The sequence below is a fragment of the Bidens hawaiensis genome, unplaced genomic scaffold, assembly GCF_021521415.1.
Source record: "Bidens hawaiensis isolate Kalapana, Puna unplaced genomic scaffold, B.hawaiensis_p1.1 tig00010102_1, whole genome shotgun sequence".
Lineage (NCBI taxonomy): Eukaryota > Viridiplantae > Streptophyta > Magnoliopsida > Asterales > Asteraceae > Bidens > Bidens hawaiensis.
Window position 1 is genome coordinate 797,510 of NW_027491762.1, and position 24,302 is coordinate 821,811.

A 24,302-nucleotide genomic window follows, 5' to 3' on the forward strand; every position below is an offset into this window, starting at 1 on the left:
AACATCCTGCATTGATACTTAAAACTTGGACGAAACAAATTGTTAAGAATATGTTATCCTGGAATTAATAATAGGAAATTGTAAAGAATAAGTAATCAGATAGATATTACCAATTTCGGGGATCCTTGATCCTCTTAGGATAATATATCCTCACAGGATACAGGATCCTGATTAGAAAAAATACTTCTTGAGGTGGATAGCATTCCATGCTCTTGGTAATCTATTGTCTTCCGTTGTGAGCAAATGATATGCCCCCTTTCCTGCCTCCAACTCGTTCTGATAAGGTCCTTCCCATTTGGGTGCTAACTTTCCATCAGCCGGAGTGGTAGTATTTTGGAAGGCTTTCCTCAAAACTAAATCTCCTTCTTGAAATCTTCTGATCCTTATATTCTTGTTGTATGCCCCAGCTACCCTTTATTGATATGCTGCCATTCTGATCTTGGCTAAGTCTTTGAGTTCTTCTACAGTATCCAAGTCTTCAAGAAGGATTTCTTCATTGGCTTCAGGATCACGGATTATCGTTCTTGCTGTAGGAACTATCATCTCTGTTGGGAATACTGCTTCTGATCCAAATACCAACGAAAAGGGTGTTTGGCCTGTTGCATTCTTGGGTGTTGTCCTGTCGGCCCAAAGAACATATGGTAGTTCCTCGGCCCATTTCCCCTTCTTGGATCCTAGCTTCTTCTTTAAATTGTTGATGATGATTTTGTTGTTAGACTCCGCTTGACCATTATCTTGAGGATGCACTGGAGTATAGGTAATCATCTTGATGTCCCAGCTGTCACAAAAGTTAGTGGTTCTTTTCCCAATAAACTGGGAACCATTGTCACAAATAATTTCTAAGGGTACACCAAATCTAGTAATAATATTCCTTTTAATGAAAGATATCACCTTTTTTTCGCGTACTTGAACAAAAGCTTCTGCTTCATTCCATTTTGATAAGTAGTCCGTCATTGCAAGCATGAATACTTTTCCTCCTGGTGCCTTGGGTAGTTTGCCTACAATATCCATACCCCATTTCATGAAAGGCCATGAAGAGGATATAGGATATATAGGTTCTGCAGGTTGATGAAGGATGTTTGCATGTCTTTGACAAGCATCACATTTTTTGAATATTCCGTTGCATCTCTCTTCATTGTTCGCCAGAAGTATCCTGTTCTTAGAATCCTAGAAAACAGGGCTCTACCTCCGGTGTGATTACCACAATCACCTTTGTGAAAATCTTTGAGCACCTCTTGGATTTCAGGATCCTCGATGCATCTCAAGTATGGACCTGCAAGAGATTTCCTGTATAGCGTATTATCTAATAAAATGTATTGTAATACCTTGAGTTTGAAGGATTTGGGATTCTCAGTGGTTGGAATCTCTCCTGTTTGAATATACTTCTTGATCGGGAGGATCCATGATTCTTGATTATTCGATGATAATGGATCCCAAAGTACAATTTCTTTGTCATTCCTTATCTCCCCAACTTCTTGTTCTCCTATTGCTGGTGAGAGAACATGAATGATTGGAATCTTTGTGTCTTCTGGAAATTTCAGAGATGAGGCTAAATTTGCCAGAGCATATGCCCTGACATTTTCTTCCCTAGGTACTTGTACAATGCAAAACAATTCGAAGGATTTTGCTAATTCCTTCACAACATCTAAATATTTGATTAGTTTTCTCCTTTAACAACATATGAGCCATTAAAGTGGTTAGCAAATAATAATGAATCTATATATACTTGAAGATACCTGATCCTCATGCACTTAGCTAATTGAAAACCTGCGATCAAAGCCTCATACTCTGCCTCATTGTTCGTTGTTTGAAACTCACAGGCTATAGAATGGGGTAATATGTCCCCCTGTTGCGATTTCAGTATGATCCCCAATCCTATTCCTCTTACATTAGAAGCGCCATCGGTGAAGAATATCCAAGGATCCTTAGTCTTCTCTAGTTGTTGGACCTCCAAGTCAGCTTCTTTTTGTAGGTCACTAGTGAAATCAACCACAAAGTCCGTGAGTGCTTGCGACTTGATTGTTGTTCTTGGCTCGTACTGAATATCATATGCACTTAGTTTCACGGCCCACTTGGCCATTCTACCTGATAACTCAGGTTTTCTAAGAACATTCTTACCAGGATAATTAGTTCTCAAGATAATAGTATGAGTTTCAAAATAATGTATCAATTTAGTAGAAGCCATAATAAGTGCAAGAATTAACTTTTCTAAATGAGAATACCTGGCTTCTGCATAGAAGACTTTTACTTACATAATAAACGGGATGTTGTTCACCTTCATGATCCTTTACCAAGACGGCACTTACTACATTTCCTGAGACAGCTAAATATAGATATAAGGATTCTCCATCCACAGGCTTCATTAGAGCTGGAGCTGAGGATAAGTAATCCTTCAAGGCTGTAAGCGCACCCTCATGATTTTCCGTCCACTCAAACTTCTTATTCTTTCTAAGGATGTCGTAGAAATCTTTGCACTTCTCGGAGGATCTTGAGATGAACCTATTGAGGGCGGCTATTCTTCCTGTGAGCCTTTGGACATCCTTGGCATTTGCAGGAGACTTCAAATTGAGGATGGCTTCAATCTTCTCGGGGGCTTGCTTCAATTCCTCTTTTAGTCACCATATATCCCAAAAACTTTCCAGCCTTAACACCAAAGTGCATTTTGACGGATTCAATTTCATGGTATACTGGTCGAGCATATTGAATGCTTCCTCGAGGTCTCTAAGGTGATCCTCAGCTTTCTTCGACTTTACCACCATATCGTCTATGTATACCTCCATAGTCTTGCCCAACTGATCCTTAAACATCGTGTTGACTAGTCTTTGCTATGTTGCCCCTGCATTTCTTAGTCCAAACGGCATAGCAATATAGCAGTATATGCCGGTAGGAGTCATGAAGGCTGTATCCTCTTGATCAGATGGTTCCATCTGAATTTGTTGAAATCCAGAGGAAGTATCCATAAAGGTAAGCATTTCATGTCCTGCCGTTGCATCCACCATGGAATCTATATTTGGTAATGGGAAAGGATCCTTGGGGCATGCCTTGTTTAAATCGGTAAAATAGACACAAATCCTCCACTTTCCATTCTTTTTTGAAACAACGACTACATTAGCTAGCCATCGAGGATACTGAACCTCTCTGATCATACCGGCCTTAAGAAGTTTTTCAACTTCTTCTTGTATGATCTTGTTCCTCTCAGGAGTGAATTTTCTTCACTTCTGATGGACGGGTTTAATAGAGAAATCAAGGCCTAATTTATGAGTGATTACCTCCTTTGAAATACCTGTCATGTCTGAGTTCTTGAAAGCAAAGGTAGATTTTCTTTACCCTAAGAAGGATACCAAATCCTCCTCAATCTTGCTGGGGATATTGGATCCTAGGAACACCTTTACCTCTGGATCCTCGGGGTCCAAAGATACTTCTTTAATGTCTTTCTCCTGAGCTTCCAGTACGTCCCTAGGATGTTGCTATAGTTGCTATGCTATAGTTTGTTTGGCTGTTGGCTTCATTGATGAAGAATAATAGTTCTTGGCCTCCGCCTGATCACCAACTATATTCACAACTCCCCATGGAGTAGGTAGTTTGATGCATTGGTGATAAGTTGAGGCTACTGCCTTCATTCCATTCAGCCAGGGCCTACCTAAAATAACATTGCAACAAGAAAAATTATCAATAACACAAAATTTCTGATATGAATTTAACCCTTCGATATAAATTGGGAGGTTGATGTCCCCCAATGTCTTCTTGTTTCTCCACTGAAACCGACTAGCACTGATGTTCTAGGGATGATCTCTGAATATGGTATGTTCATCTTCTTTAGCACATCATGTTGGATGATGTTGACCGAGCTCCCACCGTCAACTAGGATCCTGCGTACATAATGGTTAGTGATAAATAAAGTTATAATCAAACCGTCATGGTGAGGATAATGGATGTTTAGTTTGTCCACCTCATCGAAGAAGATCCTTTTGTCTGTCGTCAAAGTGGTGGATACTATTGATCGGTCTCCGTTATCCAACTTGATCTCTTTGGAGAGCCTTTTCGCTGCGGAAAAGGAAGTACCACATATGTCCGAACCTCCAGAGATGAAGTTGACCATTCGCACATCCAATTCAACCTGATGAGGATCCTGGATACTTGAATCGAAGAAGATTCTCTTATCAGTTTTTCGAGTAGTGGGGACGAGCGGTCTTCTTTCATCGTCCAACTTTAATTCTTCTGAGGGCTTTTCTTCTACATCATAAGAGGCTCGAAATATGTCGTAGTCTCTGGAGACGAAGTTGATCACATGAGCATCTGGTGGTGGTGGTGTCGCTTTTTGTGGAAGATCTTCAGGATCCTGGATCTTGGATTTCTTCCTTCCCAAGAGCTCTTTAAAGTGGCCCTTTCTCAGGAGGTATCCAATTTCCCTCCTTAAGCCAATGCATTCGTCTGTCATATGGCCAAAATCCTCGTGGAAGGCACACCACTTAGACTTGTCTTTGTAGGTGGTCGTCTTTTCGTTCTTTCGGGGCCACCTTGCTTTCTCCCCTAGATCCTTCATGGCACAAATCAAGCCATGGGTATCTACGGAGAAACAGTAGTCGGAGATGCAGGGATAGTCTTCATCATCATCCCCTTCTTCGACTGCTCGTACATTTTGATTGTTGAACTTGTTGTACGGCTTTGAGTTGTTGTTCCTGTATGAGGATCCTTTGTTCTTGTTAGGGGATTCCTGTTTTGTTTGAGCCCCCAATCTTTCTTCGATCCTTTTGTCATCTTCCAGCCGTATAAATCTTGGTGCTCTGTTCCTTACTTCATCCAGAGACCTGCAAGGAGTCATCAAAAGATCATCATAAAAGGGGGAGCCCCTCTGAAGTCCCATCTTGAAGGCCTCAACAGCAGTAGCCATGTCAAGATTAGGGATTTCCAGAGCTTCCCTGCCGAACCTCGTAACAAAATCCATAAGGGATTCATCACTTGGTTGGATAACTCAGTATAGATCACTAGTTAACTTCTCAAATTTCCTGCTACATGAGAATTGACTGTTGAACAAGTTAATTGAGTGCGCAAAAGAAGTAATTGAAAAGGGAGGAAGACTTAGCAGCCATTTTAATGTTGATCCTGTCAGTGTGGATCCAAAGCCTTTGCACAAGCAAGCTTCCTTGAGTCTCTCAGGAATGGGGTTGATCTCCATCCTTTCTCTGTATTGTGCCACATGTTCTTCAGGATCAGTGGTTCCATCGTAAGTCTTCATGTTGAGGGTTTGGAATCGCTTCAAGATTTCAGCATCACAGATAGGCGGAGAAAATCTGGATAACTTATGGCTTCCCTCAGGTATCTCGGGTATTGGTCGTATCACCCCAGGAACACTGGATATCATATCCTTGAGCTTCTGTAGTTCCTTGGCTATAGCTTGGATGATATTTGCATCCTGCATGGAACCACGGTTAGCATCTAAGGATAAAGGATCATACAAATTACCTCTTTGCTGGGCGAAGGTTGGCATCTCGATTAGTATCTGGATAAGAAGAGTCAGCGTTAGGAGTTGGACCACCCGACGCGATAGTCTGCATGGGAATGAAATCTCCTTCATGGACTTCGGAGGATCATTGATGTTGGACTCCTGAGGATCCTTGATTCTGATAGAAGGATCCTTGAGGTTGGGAATTATAGGATCCTTGAAGATATAACCCAGAGGATCCTGGTTAAAGGATGGGTGATCCTTGTTGGAAATGTGAGGATCCTTGAGTTTGTTGACCCAAGGGCCCTTGTTGAAAGATAGATGATACTGACTGAAACAGTGAGGATCCTTGAGCCTGTGGACCCATGGACCTCTATTGAAGGATAGAGGATCCTTGCGAGAACTGAGCCATAGATCCTGGACTGGTGAAATCCAGCATCCTGGGCATCAGAGGAGTGTGATCCTCCGCTGGCCTCTTAGTTTTCTTGAGATCTTCTATCTCACGAAGGATCCTCTGGTTAGTCTTGTTTTGCTGCTCCATGTATGCTTTAACCTGCGAAAACATAGATGAAACATAGAGCTCTGGAAGACTGGTAGTTGCGTCTTGCTTCCAGCAGCAGCAGGCCGTTATGCTCATGTGATTGGCGGAGGCATCAGTGGCAAAGTCCTTAATGAGAGAGGAACCGATGATGGATGAAGCAAAAGTTGATTGAGAGGCCATTGATAGTGATACTGGTATGAAAAAATCATAAATTGAAAGGAGTAATATGATTATAGCACCAATTGCCCCACGGTGGGCGCAAAATTGTTTTGGATAAAAATCTACTAAGGATAATGTATCCAAATCCGTAAAGTGAGGTCTAGTGCTAAAACAATAACAATGAATATATGAACGAAATTGGGATGAACACCGAGATTTGTTGCGAGGAAAAACCCCTTGATCTTGCTTAGATCAAATGAAAAAAAACCCCGGGTGATGACAACTCGTCGATTACCAATTTATTAATAATTTAATATCAAAAAAGGGTTACAAAGGTTGTGGAGATTAGATCGATATTACAATAATTGCTAACGTGTATAGAGAGAATTGTGATTTCTGCTCTAAGTGTGTGAGAGTACAAGTGATGATATCTAATCGATCATATCTCAATGTATATAAAGAAAATACATGTAAAAAACATTCCTAACTATCCGCCACTATTCCACTACCATTCCAACGTTCATTGACCAGGTGCTGATAGCTTCCAGTAGCGATATTTAAGGTGGACCAAGTAATATAGCCGTTACTTCTGTTGAACAATAACCTACACATGTGAAAAAATTGTTAATAATATTAACCTTTGAGGATCCTTAATCTTCGACATGGTTCTGGAACTCTTCGGGAGGATAACTGATCCAGTCACATCTTCAAGGTTAACATATCCTCAGCAGAGAAAACATCAGCCCTAACAGTTAGTACTTAAGTTAATAATGGTGAAATATTTATATATTTTAAAAAGTCTTATAATAGATAACTTATTAATCATGAGGGGTTGAAGTTGTCAAGTTGAAAAGTATAAACATTAAAATAGAAAATAAATTAAAACACACACTTGGTGTGTGTGTGTGTGTGTCGATCATCAGAGAGAAGAACAGGAGGGGAGAAACCCTTGTTCTTCAAATTCTTTAAATTGAAAGGCAAATTGGGTGATAAAACCGTGCATGTGGGCAAGGTTGTGCTCATCTCAACTTGGTGAACATAAGGTATGTTCAAATATCTTCAATTGCGAATAACTTTAAGATTGGGAGAAAACTAGTTATCTTGAATATCATGAAATTGAGCATGTATATGTGTTGGAATCACCACATATAACATGTATGAATTATAATTAGTCTAGCTTCAAATGTTAAGATTATTGCTAAACTAAATAAAATTGTGTGTTTTAAACTTGTTGATGTTGAATAATAGAATATGGATGAGGAACAAGGCAATTTATGTTTAGAACACTTATGTTTAAGGATATGTTATTGACCGCACACCAGGTGTTTGATTAAATTCTCACATGAAACTTGAATTGTGCAATATAGTATGAAATCCGTCAATTTAGACAGATTTAAATAGTTAATTTGCAGAGCGTATATCTCAGTTGTCGTTAAGAGTTAGAGAACGGGCCTTATATTGTTGGAAAGATCTATGTGTCTATTTCAATTCATATTTGATCATGAAAGTCTAAATATGATCGGAAGTTGTCCAAAACAGTAGACCAAAGTGACTAGTCAGGATATAAAACATGCTATGCAGACAGGAAATATTTATGATTCTGTCCTGATTTTGTAAAAATGATATAAAATCATGTAAAAATAATTAAATGGTGTGCCTTATATTCTTGAAAAGGTATTTGAGTCCCCTACGATTCATTTTTGAACATGTTGAACCAGTTCGGATGTTACATGGGTCAAAATGGCTGATTACAGCAGCGATATAGGAAATCGCTGCACATTAATATAGATATTTAGTAATCGAAAAACACATAAGATTGCATATACTTGCATTTGACATGATGCATTGATTTTAGAGAAATATTAACACTTCATGTGAGATAATTAAAGTGTCTAAAGGACTTGCAAATGGTTTGGGTTGTAATCTTTAATGTTAGAAACTTGGTTCAAATTGGCCCAAAAGGGTCAATGGAGAATTGAAAACTAATAATCCTAGTATATGGGACAAGGATTTTAATGGTTATCGGGTGTGGTTTATAAACCAAGTCATAAAGGGGTATTATGGGTAAATTGGTGTTAAATCACTATTTTGGTGATAACCCGTTGTAAGATTAATATATAAAAAGGAGTGACCCGGAATGGTTATATGCGTGAACGGGTCATATATGTCAAATGGTGAAACTATCACCATTTGAAGTTGACAAATAATGCTTGTCCTTTTGAGTATTGTCTTTCAGGTAAGCATGATGGTAATAGAATGCATTGTTGAGTTCTCTAAAAGGAGTTACAAGGTATTGGTAACTGGTCACAACCATGACCCTGCCAGGTACGTGAATTAAATCATGATGTCGGTAAATGTTAAAAAAATACCAAAACGCCCTCGAGGCAATGGTATTAACGGGCCGGCCAAAGCATAAAGAATCAAACGACAAGGTTAGTGTAGACACTGACTTAAAATGAATAACGGGGTCGTGAAGATTAGATTTACGAACCATGAAGTTACCGGCTACAATATGGTTGTAGTGGAAAAAGGGTAACGGGATAACAGGGAAACGAGAAATAGGTTCGTGCTTGTTGGTTTAATCAGTAATTTTAAAACCGTTTAACTTGTACGATTAATCCGAATAAGTAAACTATTGTATAAAAGACTCATGGGGTCGTAGAGGCTAAGGTTTTGTGCATGAACGTGCAAATCCTAATTTTTGGTTGTAAATACTAAAATGACAAATATAAAAGAAGGACAAAAGGGGCATAATACTAAGTGGGAACACTTAGACCCTCTTATTGTTTAAAAAGAAAAATTGTATAAAGACAATTATAGGGAAGGTATTAATGAATGAGTTTAGTATACTTGTGTTTATTACAAGTAGATGTAGAGTATGTATGATTAATTGTTATGGTGAATTTCCATGGCAGGTTATAAAATAATTGAAGGGCATGGATTGATGGTCAAGTTGACAAAGAACTGAACACAACCGAACCGAACAAGATTCCGCTATAATAATTCATTTTAGAAGACAAAGTCTAATATAGTCTTCGTATCATATAAATATAAAATTTGTAAAATTTCCCTTACTAGTTATGTATGTCGTGTCATGTTAACACGTCATCCGCAAAAGTTTTAATTAGACATGGTCTTTAAGTCTTAACGAGTGTATGTTTACGCCTAAAAAATGTTATTAACGGGTTAGGATCTTATAAGTGTTATCGAAACCAGGTTAACGGTTTGATGTTCGGTTTGAGGCTTGATCGTGGAATCCTGTAAGTGTTATTCTTAAAGAACAATCCAAATTAATATGTGATTGTTGTAAACAATAATTGGGGCTATCATGGGAACACACGTTGCCCAAATAAATCGGTAAAAGATGGTTATGGTGGCCTAAGCCTTAACCAAAGACGTGTTTAGAAAAGGAATAACTTGTGTTAACAAGTGTTATATAATGTCTTGTATTATAATACAAACTAACATTATATTGAATTGTTATTAATCAATTGTGAATGTTTCAGTGATACCATGACCACGTCTAAGATGATGGGAATTAGATGACCCACCTAATGTGATTTGGAGGATTCAGAAACATGGCAGAGAGCATGCATGCTAAAGACCGAAATCAATTGATGGTTCAATATGTTGGCAAAACAACAATAAAAATTCATCAGGGCGGGTATCAATCAGGTACACGTTCTAAATTATGATACACTTATGAGTATGCGACATTCACGTTGTGAATAGTAGTTGCATATTAACGAATAATGCTTGGTAAACCTGGCTGAGATATTTATCTAGGATGATATTCCCATGAGAAAATAAGTTGGTAAAGTGCATTATTTATAATACTGAATAGAAATTGCACAAAGAAAAAATTAGACTCAGAATTCGGGACGAGGGTAATCATCCAATGAAACGTCTTAAAACAAAAGAATGCAAAAGATAAAATGATCACATCAGGGAATGTGATTACATAAAGAGTTTTTGAATGATTGAAGATGAAACCTAATAATGCTTTATGTAACAAGATAAGGTCTTTACCAGATAAAACAATGGACACGAACTGAAAATTTGTTTACATGGGAGGTAGTGTAGTATTTATAATAAGTCCATGTGTATCATGTGCAGATTACTTATCCTGGCCAGGTAAGTGTTAAACACGTGATACAATGGGTTTCTTATAACTAGCACATATATATCTCATGTAGCAAGGAGTAGGTAAGTGGGGGTGTCGAAGGGATCTTTGGGGTCATAAGCCTTATAGGCACACTCGTATAAATGGCTCTTGTGGCATTCAAAATTACATATTCAAAATTATTCTGAGTGTAAAAAAAGTCTTTCAGGTAGGCTTTGCAGCTATCTTGATTTTCCGAGTAGGCCTTGTGCTCTGCTATCCTTCAGAACTTGGTAACAATGAAGTGTGCCCGAGATCAGTTTCCGGGTAGACTTTACTTGAAGAGTATTTTACCAAGTAAAATACTCACCGGGTAGTTGCCAGACTTTGCCCAACAAACCTTTACGAGCAACCTTGTTCTTCAATGGTCCCTTCAACTCTTTACTAGAGAATAGCTTATTAGCAAAGTGTGTTCGGAAGCACTGTTCCTTGCTTGATTTGAACCTTGCCCGATGTTACTAAGAGATATTCCACTAAAACATCAAGCCTACTTGGACCACAGTATTATTAAAGAATACCTTGCCCGGTCTTCCAATCACTTGGCTTCATGAGCTTGGTTAGCCAAAATCTTACTCAGAAGTAAACCAAACTTGGCTATGAAGAACAGATTTTCTTGATATAGTGATCCTTGCCCGGATTGGCATAAACTAGTGAACCTTGCCCGGTAATACACTAATTTGCAAACCCTGCTCGGATATCCACTAAAGAAGACTTCTTGAAGATAACCTTACCCGATAGACAAAATATCATGCCCGGCTAAGTTAAAACTTGCTCGGAGGTCTAAGGTGTGCCCGGATCCATACTTAGCGAATTCTGAGGAGGTTGAGAAGATTCCAATCTTCCATATATCTTACTTAGGTCAAATCTTTGACTCAACATAAATATGATCGGAAGTTGTCCAAAACAGTAAACCAAAGTGACTAGTTAGGATATAAAACATGCTGACTGGAAATATTTATGCTTCTGTCCTGATTTTGTAAAAATCATATAAAATCATATAAAAATAGTTAGATGGTGTGCCTTATATGCTTGAAAAGGTATTTGAGTCCCTTACGATTCATTTTTGAACATGTTGAACCAGTTCGGATGTTACATTGGTCAAAATGGCTGATTACAGCAGCGATATAGGGAATCGCTGCACATTAATATAGATATTTAGTAATCGAAAAACACATAAGATTGCATTAGGCATGATGCATTGATTTTAGATAAATATTAACACTTACTGTGACATACTTAAAGTGTCTAAAGGACTTGCAAATGGTTTGTATGAGTATTTACATCATTGTATGTAATGATTGCAAAATATACATACCTGTGAGCAGTTTGACATTTAAAAGTGAAACTGACCAAAAAAAAACTAGTGTTTTGATAAATTGGTATTTATGAGTCCATAGGATTATGTGGTCATGTTATATAATGACTAACCCGACAATCTTGTGGAAATTGGACAAAGTTTGATCTTATCAAGCTAAGTGGAGGCTTGGATGAAACGGGTCAAACAAGCTAATGGAGTGCATGGGAGTTCTAGTTAGCAAAGAAAGGTAAGTGATTTTGTTCACTTCAAATAATAAGCTAAAGTTCCTTGTCAAATTGTAATATTTCTTAAATGACTAACAAAAGAATGAAATGTTAAGAAAACTCAAGTAGGGTAATTTGGGGTATTAAGGTACAACCCGGGATTGGGTTGTAATCTTTTATGTTAAAGACTTGGTTCAAATTGGCCCAAAAGGGTCAAATGAGAATTGAAAACTAATAATCCTAGTATATGGGACAAGGATTTTAATGGTTATCGGGTGTGGTTTATATACCAAGTCATAAAGGGGTATTATGGGTAAATTGGTGTTAAATCACTATTTTTGTAATAACCTGTTGTAAGATTAAGATATAAAAAGGAGTGACCCGGAATGGGAATATGCGTGAACGGGTCAAATGGTAAACTATCACCATTTGAAGTTGACATATAATGCTTGTCATGTTGAGTATTGTCCCACAGTTAAGCATGATGTTAATAGAATGCATTGTCGAGTTCTCTAAAAGGAGTTACAAGGTATTGGTAACGGGTCACAACCGCCAGGTACGTGTATTAAATCATGATGTTGGTAAATGTTAAAAAAAAAAAGACAAACGCCCTCGAGGCAATGGTATATGGGTGCATTTGATATTAACGGGTCCTCCAAAGCATAAAGAGTCAAACGACAAGGTTAGTGTAGACACTAACTTAAAAATGAATAATGGGGTCGTGAAGATTAGATTTACGAACCATGAAGTTACCAGCTACAGTATGGTTGTAGTGGAAAAAGGGTAACGGGATAACAAGGAAATGAGAAATAGGTTCGTTCTCGTTGGTTTAATCTGTAATTTTAAAACCGTTTAACTCGTACGATTAATCCGAATAAGTAAACTATTGTATAAACGACTCATGGGGTCGTAGAGGCTAAGGTTTTGTGCATGAACGTGCAAATCCTAAATTTTTTTTTATTGTAAATAATAAAATGACAAATATAAAAGAAGGACAAAAGGGAGATAATACTAAGTGGGAACACTTAGACCCTCTTAATATTTAAAAAGAAAAATTGTATAAAGACAATTATAGGGAAAGTATTAATGAATGGGTTTAGTATACTTGTGTTTATTACAAGTAGATGTAGAGTATGTATGACTAATTGTTATGGTGAATTTTAATGGCAGGTTGTAAAATAATTGAAGGACATGGATTGATGGTCAAGCTGTCGAAAAATTGAACACAACCGAACCGAACAAGCTTCCGCTATAATAATTCATTTTAGAAGACAAAGTCAAATATAGTCTTCGTATCATATAAATATAACATTTGTAAAATTTCCATTAGTAGTAATGTATGTCGTGTTATGTTAACACTTCATCCGCAAAAGTTTTAATAGACCTGGTCTTTAAGTCTTAACGAGTGTATGTTTACGCTTAAAAATGTTATAAACGGGTTAGGGTCTTACAACTTTAATGCATATTTTAGTTATATTGCATATATGTAGTGTTTTAAGTGATAATGATTGTGCAATTGTATATGTTTAGTTATATATTGCATATGTGTAATATGTATGTTTGAACTTAACAATGACAATGTAGCCATATGTATTTATTAGTAATTCATATACGCATCGTATCTGGAAATTGTGATAGTAATGTTAATGCAACATTTGTTTAGGTTTAATGCATATTTACAATATTTCCATTACACATATTTTTAAATCACTATTATATGTTGGTATTAACTGTGTATTACATATTAGTAGTTTGGTGTATTACATATACGTATTACACTAGTACTACCATATTACATATTTGCAGTACTATTGTATTACATATATGTAGTACTATTGTGTTACATATAAACACTAACTATTTATTTGGAGATATGACATAAAGGACGTAACCAAAAAAAGAAAACGTGTCGTTGAATAATAATAGCAGTTAACAAAACAGAAGGAGGACTATAAAGCCTCATGTCAACATTATATATGTATCACATATGCGCAATGTATATTTAACTTACATTTTCTAAGCGTTGTATCTTTGTACTTCATAATACTTAGTTTATGTTATTTAAAGTTTATCAGACTAGTGGTGAGCATTACACGGATCCCACGCACCTATATTCCATATACGGTCGGGTTCTTGATTTGAAATTCGATCTAAGCGGGAAACGGTCCAGGCTGGGTCGTGAATTCGCGAACCTATGAAACTCCTACTGCATATGTTCACATTCCTGTTGAATAACAGTTTGCATATAAACCAGTTCCACAAATCTTATCATGCAAACCATTAATTCATCCAGTTTGAATGGTAGTAGCGGGTTGGCGGTCCATATCATGCAAACCATTCATGTAACATTCATACACATAACCTATACTATTGTTAGTCAACTCTCAACCATGTCAAAGTATGGGAATTTTTTGACCAGGTGTAATACTTTTGGATCTCAACTGATGAGTTCTCACAACTAATCAACAATATTTGGAAATACATGATATAACTTTCTAATGAGTACACAAAACAAACCATATTTATGCATAAACAAAAACAATACAAATAGTTTGTCAAAAAACCAGTTATGGTATAAAGAGGTTCTACAAATCTCGTTTAAAACGTGGTTTAAAAAATCAACTAGCTGCAGATTGGTGGTCTATATCATACCCACCAACTCATCCCTTAGAACCCAACTCAAAACCCGGACCGACATGGTTTGTAGATGGCCCAATTCTGATCCAAATCGTACATGTTGCACACTCCTACATCGGATAATATAATTTTGGAACCATTACTAACACATTGTATTCAAAACTAAGTATGTTAAGACTACAATAATGACCAGAACATTCATAACCCAATCTATCTTCCTTGTATAAATATTTAAACATAATAATTTACTCCTCATCTATTTCTTGCTCATTACATCATGTTAATATCCATGCATCAACGCTTTATGTGTAAGCTCATTACTTGATGGTGTAGATTTTGCACTGTGGTGTAGTAGGTCGCATAAAGGGATGATTGTAATGATAATTTCCTGTACGTGGGAACAAAGCTTTACCCATATAAAGCTTAACCAACAAGCCGCATATCAACAGTATGATCTAAATCAGCTCCAAAACTGCATAACACAATGTTTGAATAGTCAATAAACTGCATATCTAAATTTTTATTATTATTATTATATATATGCAATATTAGAAATTACAAATATATGTAATAGTCGGTATTACACATGTGTAATACTTGATATGTCGCATCGGTAATACATGTAATACATATATGTAATATTAAATAATAGGGGGGAGACAATAATAGTGCTTGACATAAAAACCCAATAACCCAAACCAGGCCAAAACCCGAATATGCAATATTACATTTTGTTCTTAGTCAAGTCATTTTTCCCTTATAATTTGGTTTCGAGGCAGTTATTGGACTAGGACAATGGTTTCCCGAGTTTTTCAGGTCCTACCTGACTTTGTAATCAAATGTATAAAAAACTTTTCTGTTGTTACCATGCTAATCTCGTTCCTTCCCTTTAGGCTTTAACCCCTTAAAATATGAGTTGACCACTGTCATAGTACTTATTTAAAAATTAAATTAACATAGCCAAAAAAACGGAAGCAGGACTCAAAGTTCAAATTTACAGCAGTTTTCGTTTAAGATCATCATCAATCATCTCTTTACTTCGTTGATTTTCAACTAATTTTCATTGAGACATTTCATCAAACAGTTGGAGGGCATTCTTAATAAAACAATTGATTAACATACGTCGATCGATTAACCACAAAAATTAAACCCATATTGTACTAATAAGTTAAATAAGAAGAATCAAGACCCAAATTTAAGATATACTTCAATATAGCAAGAAAACAAATGACCCCTTACTAAATAAGTAAATACTACACATATGTAATACTACGTATTGCATGATCGTAATACATGCATTACACATCCTGTCCATTTACCTAAATTATCTATTAAATTCATTTATTAATACATGTGTGTAATGAAAGTATTGCACGTATGTAATACATGTATTACACATCATAAACTTAATCAAAAAATTAGGTTAAATTGAGCGTCATGTCACACTAGTTCCAAACCAGCTCATAATTAACAATCAGTTGTCTACTAATAATGTCGGCAACTCGCGAGTAATCAATTAAACTATCAAGTTAATATATGAAACAAGCAGATTATCAATCAATTTATTGATTAAAGTAAAAAAAAATAGGAAAACAAAATATTCGAATAGAAATACCTATAATTGACATGTTAAACGACTGTAATAATCGATAATTAGGTTTTGAACAATCGAGTTATCATGATTTACTGTGTTAATTTCTATAGAAAGATGGTTTGTGTGAATATCATTGCACATGGAAGCCAGCAAGTCCGTCTAACGGGGAAGCGAAGCTAGTTTTTTTATTAGTGGCAATTTACAAATCTAACCTTAAAGTTAGGAATTCTTTAGTTCTCTCCCTAACAATGAGTTCTCTCTTGATTCTTTCCCTATATATATATATATATATATATATATATATATAAACTATAGGGTAAGGTTAACATACAAAGTACAACAAAATTAGAATAGTGAGAATGAATCTAATCCATTGATCTTACATTTGGATGATGGAGATTAATTTAATAATAAAATTGATGAGAATGGCGTGAAGGTAATAACTCACTTATAATGACTTTCTCTCTCCACATTCAACGCACATGTCAATTCCTCCATTATTTTAAAACGTCTATAACTTTTTCATACGCCATTTTTTAGAAACTTTTTTTACCATAATAACAAACGTTTTTATATTTAATATGAATATCATATTGTTATATAAAAATTTTATACTGTGTTATTTTGTTGTCCACTGTGTTTTTTAACTAGGTTTTTATACATTGTGTTATAGATTTTGGTCATTGTGTTTTTCAATTGTTACCTATATTAAAGATAAAAATTAAAACAAAGATTACGCCATTGTGTCTTTTTGTTCGTCATTTTGTCTTTATACTCGGCATTTGTCTTTTTAGTTATCATTGTGTTTTAGTCATTGTGCTCAACATTCACTTAATTTGAGAAAAATAGTATTATGTTCATTGTGTATTACGTTCAAGTCATTGTGTAATATGTAGATTCCATTGTGTTTTACGTTTCAGATCAGGCTATTGTGTAATATGTATTCATTATTGTGTTTTACGTTTCAGGTTATTGTGTAATATGTATTCATCATTGTGTTTTATGTATTAAATAATTTGTTGATATTTTTCATTATATGTACATATTATTACACGATGGTGTTATTCGAAGTTAAAAAAAACACAATGATCAGTTGAAAGACACAATAACGAAAAAAGACACAATGGTAAGTAAAAAGACACAATGACGTAATTTTTTTTATTTGTATCTAACAAAATCATACTCATATTAAAGATAAAAACGCTTGTTATTATGGTGAATTTTTTTTAAATATCATATGAAAAAAATTATGGACGTTTTGAAATGATGGAGAAATTAACATGTGATTTGCATGTGGAGAGAGAAAATATGTAATATTACTTTTATATCATTTTTCCTTTTATCCCCCACTTGACGCATGTCAATTAATTATGACTTCACACACTTCTCATTTTTATTTGCATTCATTAAATAACTCAAGCTCTATATAGTTATAGTAGTTATATGCCATAAAATTTTGTTGATTATTATATAACTATTTTATGGAAATAAGATTATGTTTATGTAAATAGCATACATGCTAATAAAGCTCGACTCGATTGACCCTTCTTACGATTCCATCTTAAATAGCTCACAAACTATAGTGATTCACCTAAATAACCTTCACCCGCTCGATAGCTGCCTAAGCATATTCTAACTTGGATGGAAAACTCAAAATCATCTACCACAAAAAAAGGGAAAATTCTCAAAATAAGGGTTTATGAAAACGTTTTTCAAGTTTGAAGTGTCATTTGCAAGAAATTTTCAAAATAGGTATTATAAACTAGTCGTGACGAGTAGTTTATGAATACACACGAGTAGTTTGTAGAACCAGTTAAAACTTGTCATGTGCCCTTAAACTAACTGTAACGAGCATGTTCACTAATCATTTACTCGTCAAGACTAAATAAGTTTCAAGCCTCGTAATCAACGCCCACGAGTAATTCATAAGTCCTTTAGTCGCGACGACTAGTTTACCTGGTTTACATTCCCTACACGAGTAGTTTATTAGTAGTTAACTCGCTGCGACTAGTTTAACCTTACAATCTACTCGTCGCGACTAAAGAACCTATGGATTACTCGTGGGCGTTGATTACGAGACATAAAACTTATTTAGTCATTACGAGTAAATGGATAGTAAATCTGCTTGTTACGGTTAGTTTAAAGGACACGTGTCAAGTTTTAATTGGTTATAAAAACTACTCGTCACGACTAGAATATAATACCTATTTTTAGAATTTTTTACAAATGACACCTAAAACCTGAAAAACGTTTTCATAAATGTTTATTTTAAGAATTTTCCCACCAAAAAAAACCCTCTTAGAAGTAGTTGTGTGGACGACTTGGTGGGTTATTCGAAGTGAATAAACGTAGCTAATTTTCAAGCGAATGACTTCAAAAATAACCTCCTTTTTGACTCGGTTTGTCATTTCTCATTTCAATGGTTTGTTAATAGAATTAGCGAAGTTTGCTTAGGTTGGGACGAGTGGATTAAAACCTATTATTGTTCTTTTTTTTTTTTGGTTAGCTCTTCAAACTATTTTCAAGTATTAATATAAACTAGATTATGTACCCGTGTGCAACACGGGTTGAAATAAATAAATTTATTTAAATGACGACATTATAAAAATACCAAAAATGTGTAAAATTGTTTATATAAATATGTATTATACGATATATTAAATTACATATTAAACAATATGAAAAAATATATATGCATTTCGGAAATTCATAAATATCCATATTTTTTTTTGTTACAAATAAAATTCGACTTATATAATACTTTAACCCATTTGAGATAAAAAGCAGTGTTCAGAAACTGGGCCATATTGGCTGTCCAACCAAATAAATAAAAAAAATAAAAAAAATGGTTGGTTGTTCGCAAACCAGCTTTCAAACCGAAAACAGCAACCGGGATAACATTAAATATTTTTAAAACTGAGTAGTTGTAGACAATAGTTCATGCACCGCTTAGTGATAATAATAAGTCGGATGCACTACCTTGTCTTTTATAAATGTTTGTTTTCTTCTTGATTTCTCATTGGAGCAATATGAGATGGGATATAATTTTATTTTGAACCTTGAAGTGCCAAGTGACACAAAGATGGTCATATTAGGTGTCAAGTGACTTAACTATATTTTTATTTATCATATTAAGGATGAGATTTCATTGTTTTATTTTCTCAGCAGCACCGGAATAGGCGTTGTTGGTATTAAAAATTGTAAGAAAGACAAATATTTAGATGGAACTAAAGCAAATGTGTTTAGTAAATTTAAATTTTTATTTTTCAAATTGAATTCAAGTTAAATTAAATAATAATGTAATCCCATTTGAAATATATATGACAACAAACCTGTAGATGCATCAACTGAAGCATTAAAACAAATAGGTACAATCTTATATGTTAGTCGTAATATAAAATAAATATGTATTCCCTAAAATTTTAATTATACAAGCAGGTAAACGAATGATACTTTGTTTTATAACTCTTACTATAAATATCGTTCTCCGAATTTATAAGATGAGCTTTTGATCTTTTAGACATCGCCTTATCTTTTGACAAAACAAATACATTTATAAAAATGAATCATATGAATAGTAGAAGAAGTATAAAATAGCATTAATGATAAATTTAAAGCGTAAACAACATGAAGAAAATTAAAATTGACCAATCACCTCCTACAGTCCGATTTGATTTATACGACCCATAATTATAAAAATCATAAACCAAAGCGTTGGTCATGATTTTGCACAACTTTTAGTGGGGTACCACCTTCATGTTTATTGTATCAGTGACGAACTGTCGTTTTTTATAAAACAATTTCATTTTAATATTCTAGTTTAACGCCTAATTAAATTATATTTATATATTATTTAAATAATGAAATAGTTCCTGCATATTTCTTAGGGGAGCTATAAAAAAGTTATCATCCAATAGATACATGTAAATTTTATATGAAAACCATATGTAATATGATGTTTGTAACCCGAGTATATAATATATGTATAGAAAAAATTACAATTTTTATCCTTTTGAATTAGCAAAATTATGGAATAGGTCCTTTTCCAAAATGACTTTCATTCTTTATCCTTTATTTGCATGTTTGGCTCGGTTTTAGTCCTTTACACTAACGGGAGTTAAGTTATTCAGTTAAATAACCCCATGTGCATTGCGCATGAGGGCATTTTCGTCCTTTTACCTATAAGGGACTGTTTGTGTAATAAATAAAATTAACAATTATATTTTTCATTTCTCCATCACACCTTCTTCACTCGTTCATTTCCCCACCGACACGGCTGCACCACCACAACACCAATAATGATACCTTCGGTGGCCACCAAGAATCTCCGTCCATCACCAAGAACTACCTATCACCACCTCCACTGATTTTGATCGCTGCTTACGACCCCCACATGTTGTGGTAATCCCCCACGAATCAAACCCGACTTTGAAGTTTCTTAAAACTACATGGATCTGAACCAACAAAAGAACACCACCTAGTCGTCGTCAACACCATCATCTCATACGCACGTCGTCGCCGCCTCAGATTTCCACCCAAACATTGGCCATCTTCCTAAAAAAGGAGCCCCATGTCTCGCCATTTCTACTTAATAGAGTAAGGCATCTGTAGCATGCTAGGGTTTTGAGGGCGATTTCGTTCCAGTCAAGAATACAATATTAATATATGACGCGCAATATAAAATACATAATTGGATGTAGGACTTGTTGTATATAAGGTAAATTGATTGAAGAGAAGAGCTATGAAAGTCTCATCAGGTGTGTTTATGAGTACGGACACTATCAAATAAAGGTGTTTAGTGCTAAGGAATGAAGGAGACCAAAAATATTTAGTTTTCGTAGTTGCTGACGGGAATCACTAATCACTAATGGAAATAAACAAACTTTACGGTAACTAATAACTACTGTATATTAGATTATTAGTTGTCTACGTAATTAGTGATACACAACTTAAAGAAAATCACTAATTATTAATTGATAATAAAATTTTGTTTTCATAGAAGAAAGAATTCAAAAATTAAAGAATACATTTAGTTATGTATATGGAAGGTTTTAATTTCTTTATTTTAATTTAGTTATAAATAGTTATGACCTAAAGATTCAAAGATAGAGTGCCACTTGGCAAAAATTAGGCCAATTAAGGTTAATGTGGTTCAACCATCATTTTTGTTTATTATAATAGTAGATTTTGGTCTTGAAAAAAAGCTTACACTAGATTGGATAGACCTCATACATATACCATTGTACAGATGTAGTTTCTTAATCCTACTTAAAACTCGGTTATATGTATAATTTCAAGAAAAAATGATACCTCAAATATTCAACTGATGTTAAAACTGGAAGCTTGATATACTCGAAGGGTGAATACATGTTTCACTCATTCTAGAATCTTGTAGCTGTAATTGTCTTGTAACCCATGGTGGATCAAATGGCCTCAACCAAAGGGCTTCACCGCTGCCCTTGTGCTTAAAGTCGGGTTGACTAGGGTTGACCTTACGCTTTCGTAAATCCTGCCACTCGTAAGGGTTGGCGAAGAACACTTGCCATAGATAGAGTCGTTTTCTTCGTTTTTCTAGAGTTGATTCTTGGTCTGCAATATGAGAAAGTACATACATATGAACATTTATGCATATAAAATGTAAGTATGATTAAGGGCATGACATTTACCTTCTGTTTTGTTGTTAATCTTTTGATTGGTATTTGCAACAAAGTTTATTTCTTTCACAAGAACCTGCAATTACAAGTAGAGTTATAAACGAACCGAACAAGACCTTGTTCTTGTTCGTTCGTTAACCATTAATCAGACAAATGAACGGTTCGCGAACACATATCGAACGAAATTTCTTGTTCGTGTTCGTTTGTATTTGTTCGTTTATTCCATAAACCAACAGACACGAACACAAACCAACATGTATTAATTTGATAAATAACTTGAGTATTAGACATAAATCACCCAAAAAAATATATAATTAAAGTACGACGATTTCCGGTATAAAAAGTTAAGATAATAAAATAATAAAAGCATAGAATATTAAAAGTTTAATTGTTAAGATCCTAAACTAAAAAATTGAAGAATATAAAATATAAAACCTTAACGAGTAAATATAAACAAACGAACATGAACAAACGTAAACTAAGGAACATTAACAAACATAAGCAAATGTAAACAAATGAACATTAACAAACATAAATGTAAGTGAACGAACACACTACTGAACGTAAACGAACACGAAGACCTTCGTTCAAGTTCATTCTATTAAATAAACAACGGAATTCCTTGTTCATGTTCGTTCGTTGAACGTAAATAAACTTCCAACGAAACAGTTCACGAACAGTTTGCTGAACTTTCGGTTAGTTTACACCCATAATTAGAAGCGTAGAATATGAACATAAGACAATGAAAATTCAGCAATACTTGAATCTTTTTTGTTGAACATGAGAACCCACCCGCTAAGAAAAGAACTCACGGGCCCTCCAATACTCTGCTAACAACTTAACCAGTGGAAACAGGTAAAGATCGGCCTACAACTGGCAGGTGGCCCAGGATTAAAGTAGAAACAACATGTGGTCATACTTAGAATTGTATACGAACCTTGGGGAACGATATGACGCGTCCATTGTCTGAAGCTTCTGTGAACGATTTGAGATGCCCTGAAACATATATATAGTCGTTTAGTTTCAGATGTTGGATCGCTATTTCCGCCATATCTCCCCACATGTCCAACCATATCCTGCAGAGAATACAATATGCAAATAATTTTCCACTAACAACTGGCAGAATACAGAGACAAATGAGCATGTATGTTAAAATACAAATTAACCAATTATGTTGAAAGCTAAATAAAATTACTCAAAGTTGAGTTGAAAATCAGAAATAAGGAAGAAATTCTCACGAAAGGAATCTGTTGGATCCCGACGGCGGGTCGACTCTGATCCGGGTATGAACACCGAGTGCGCCGTGGCTACCGGTGACTGTCTTGATTGGGGAATTGACGGTGCCGATGAAACTGGCGGAGTTTTGGAGCTCCTTCCGCCACTTAACAGTGGAAGGACGTTGTGTTCGGAGAGTGTGCCGGTAAATCACGCTTCCGGACAACGCCCGGCTGGAGAATAATAATAATAATTGTCTCAGACCTTGAGATCGGAGACGACGACCGGCCCCCCACATTTGGCGGGTGGGAGGTTTTTATCTGAGGCGGTGGTTTTAGGACTTAGGTTATTTTGCCTTCTTAACTTGATTAAGGGGTTAGGCCTCTATTCTTTTTATTTTTGTTTTAAAATTTTCATGTCTATATTAACGAGCCGGGCGAAATAAACACAAAAGGTTACATATATCAAACTAAGTTTTATATAAAACTTAAGAAAATCTAGTATTGTAGCAACATCTTTTGGTTTTACAATAGTATCTTCCCAATAGTTGTATTTGTATTAGATATACGAATGTGGGTGAGTAGTTGCAAAATGTGTCTGTTGGCTGTTTACTTTCTAGATGTTATCGGCTATCGACCGTCGTCACTGGGAAAAGTTTTTTCATGAGAAATTTGCAGCTGTTATTGGGGGAAGTTTTGCTAACCGCTAGTTGCTCCCATGTAATTGAAGAATTTCATCGATTCTGTAAGATGACCTGCTATTAGTATTCGGTTATATTCATGTTTGCAATAGTTTAATAATCAAAATTACCTTTAGTTACCCAAAAATCGATGGTAGTCTTGCAAGTATTACTCCCTAGCCTCCTCTGGGAAGGCAAGTTGCAAGTTATCTCCTGCTTAATTTGGTTTATGGTTATCCATAGTGTTAATTGTATACTACACCCTAAATAGATATCATAATCAATGCGCAAACAACACAAAAGAATACACAACGATACTGGCTAAAACTAAAACTGAATGATACCTTCAATAGCAACAAACATGGCAAACTGGAAGAAATCCGCCAACAGCAGAACCTGCAAAAAACAACAAATCAAAACTTAAATGTAAGGCAAGCCTTAAGTCATGAAAGATTGAAAACATAATCCAGCACTCCATATTGGCTGGTCAATTTTATACATAGAAAGGTAGAATAAATCATGTAAGAAGTTACAATATTTTCAAAAAGGTATTAAATTAGGCAGTGTTTCAAACGTCTCTCCCAACTTTCTTGAAAACCCCTGACAAAATGACATGTTTATCCTTTTGACGTGACTAACAAAACTAACTGTTACAAGGGTATTTAGGATAATTCAAACTTTACCCTCATTGTAATGA

The 24,302-nt window shown here is 35.2% G+C and overlaps 1 protein-coding gene and 1 long non-coding RNA gene across 2 annotated transcripts; both read right to left on the reverse strand.

Moving 5' to 3' along the window:
* Nucleotides 1–21,248: 21,248 nt before the first annotated feature.
* LOC143534186 (protein OSB1, mitochondrial-like) lies at nt 21,249–23,142 on the reverse strand. Its single transcript, XM_077028742.1, has 4 exons — nt 22,950–23,142; nt 22,649–22,787; nt 21,724–21,787; nt 21,249–21,646 (listed from the first exon to the last, which is right to left on the reverse strand). The coding sequence occupies exons 2-4, from the start codon at nt 22,772–22,774 to the stop codon at nt 21,387–21,389; spliced, it is 450 nt and encodes a 149-aa protein (XP_076884857.1). The 5' UTR covers nt 22,775–22,787; nt 22,950–23,142; the 3' UTR covers nt 21,249–21,386.
* A 469-nt stretch (nt 23,143–23,611) lies between these two features.
* Nucleotides 23,612–23,999, reverse strand: LOC143534187 (uncharacterized). Its single transcript, XR_013135494.1, has 3 exons — nt 23,950–23,999; nt 23,737–23,818; nt 23,612–23,668 (listed from the first exon to the last, which is right to left on the reverse strand). It is a non-coding gene; the product is annotated as an uncharacterized LOC143534187 (long non-coding RNA).
* Nucleotides 24,000–24,302: the final 303 nt, after the last annotated feature.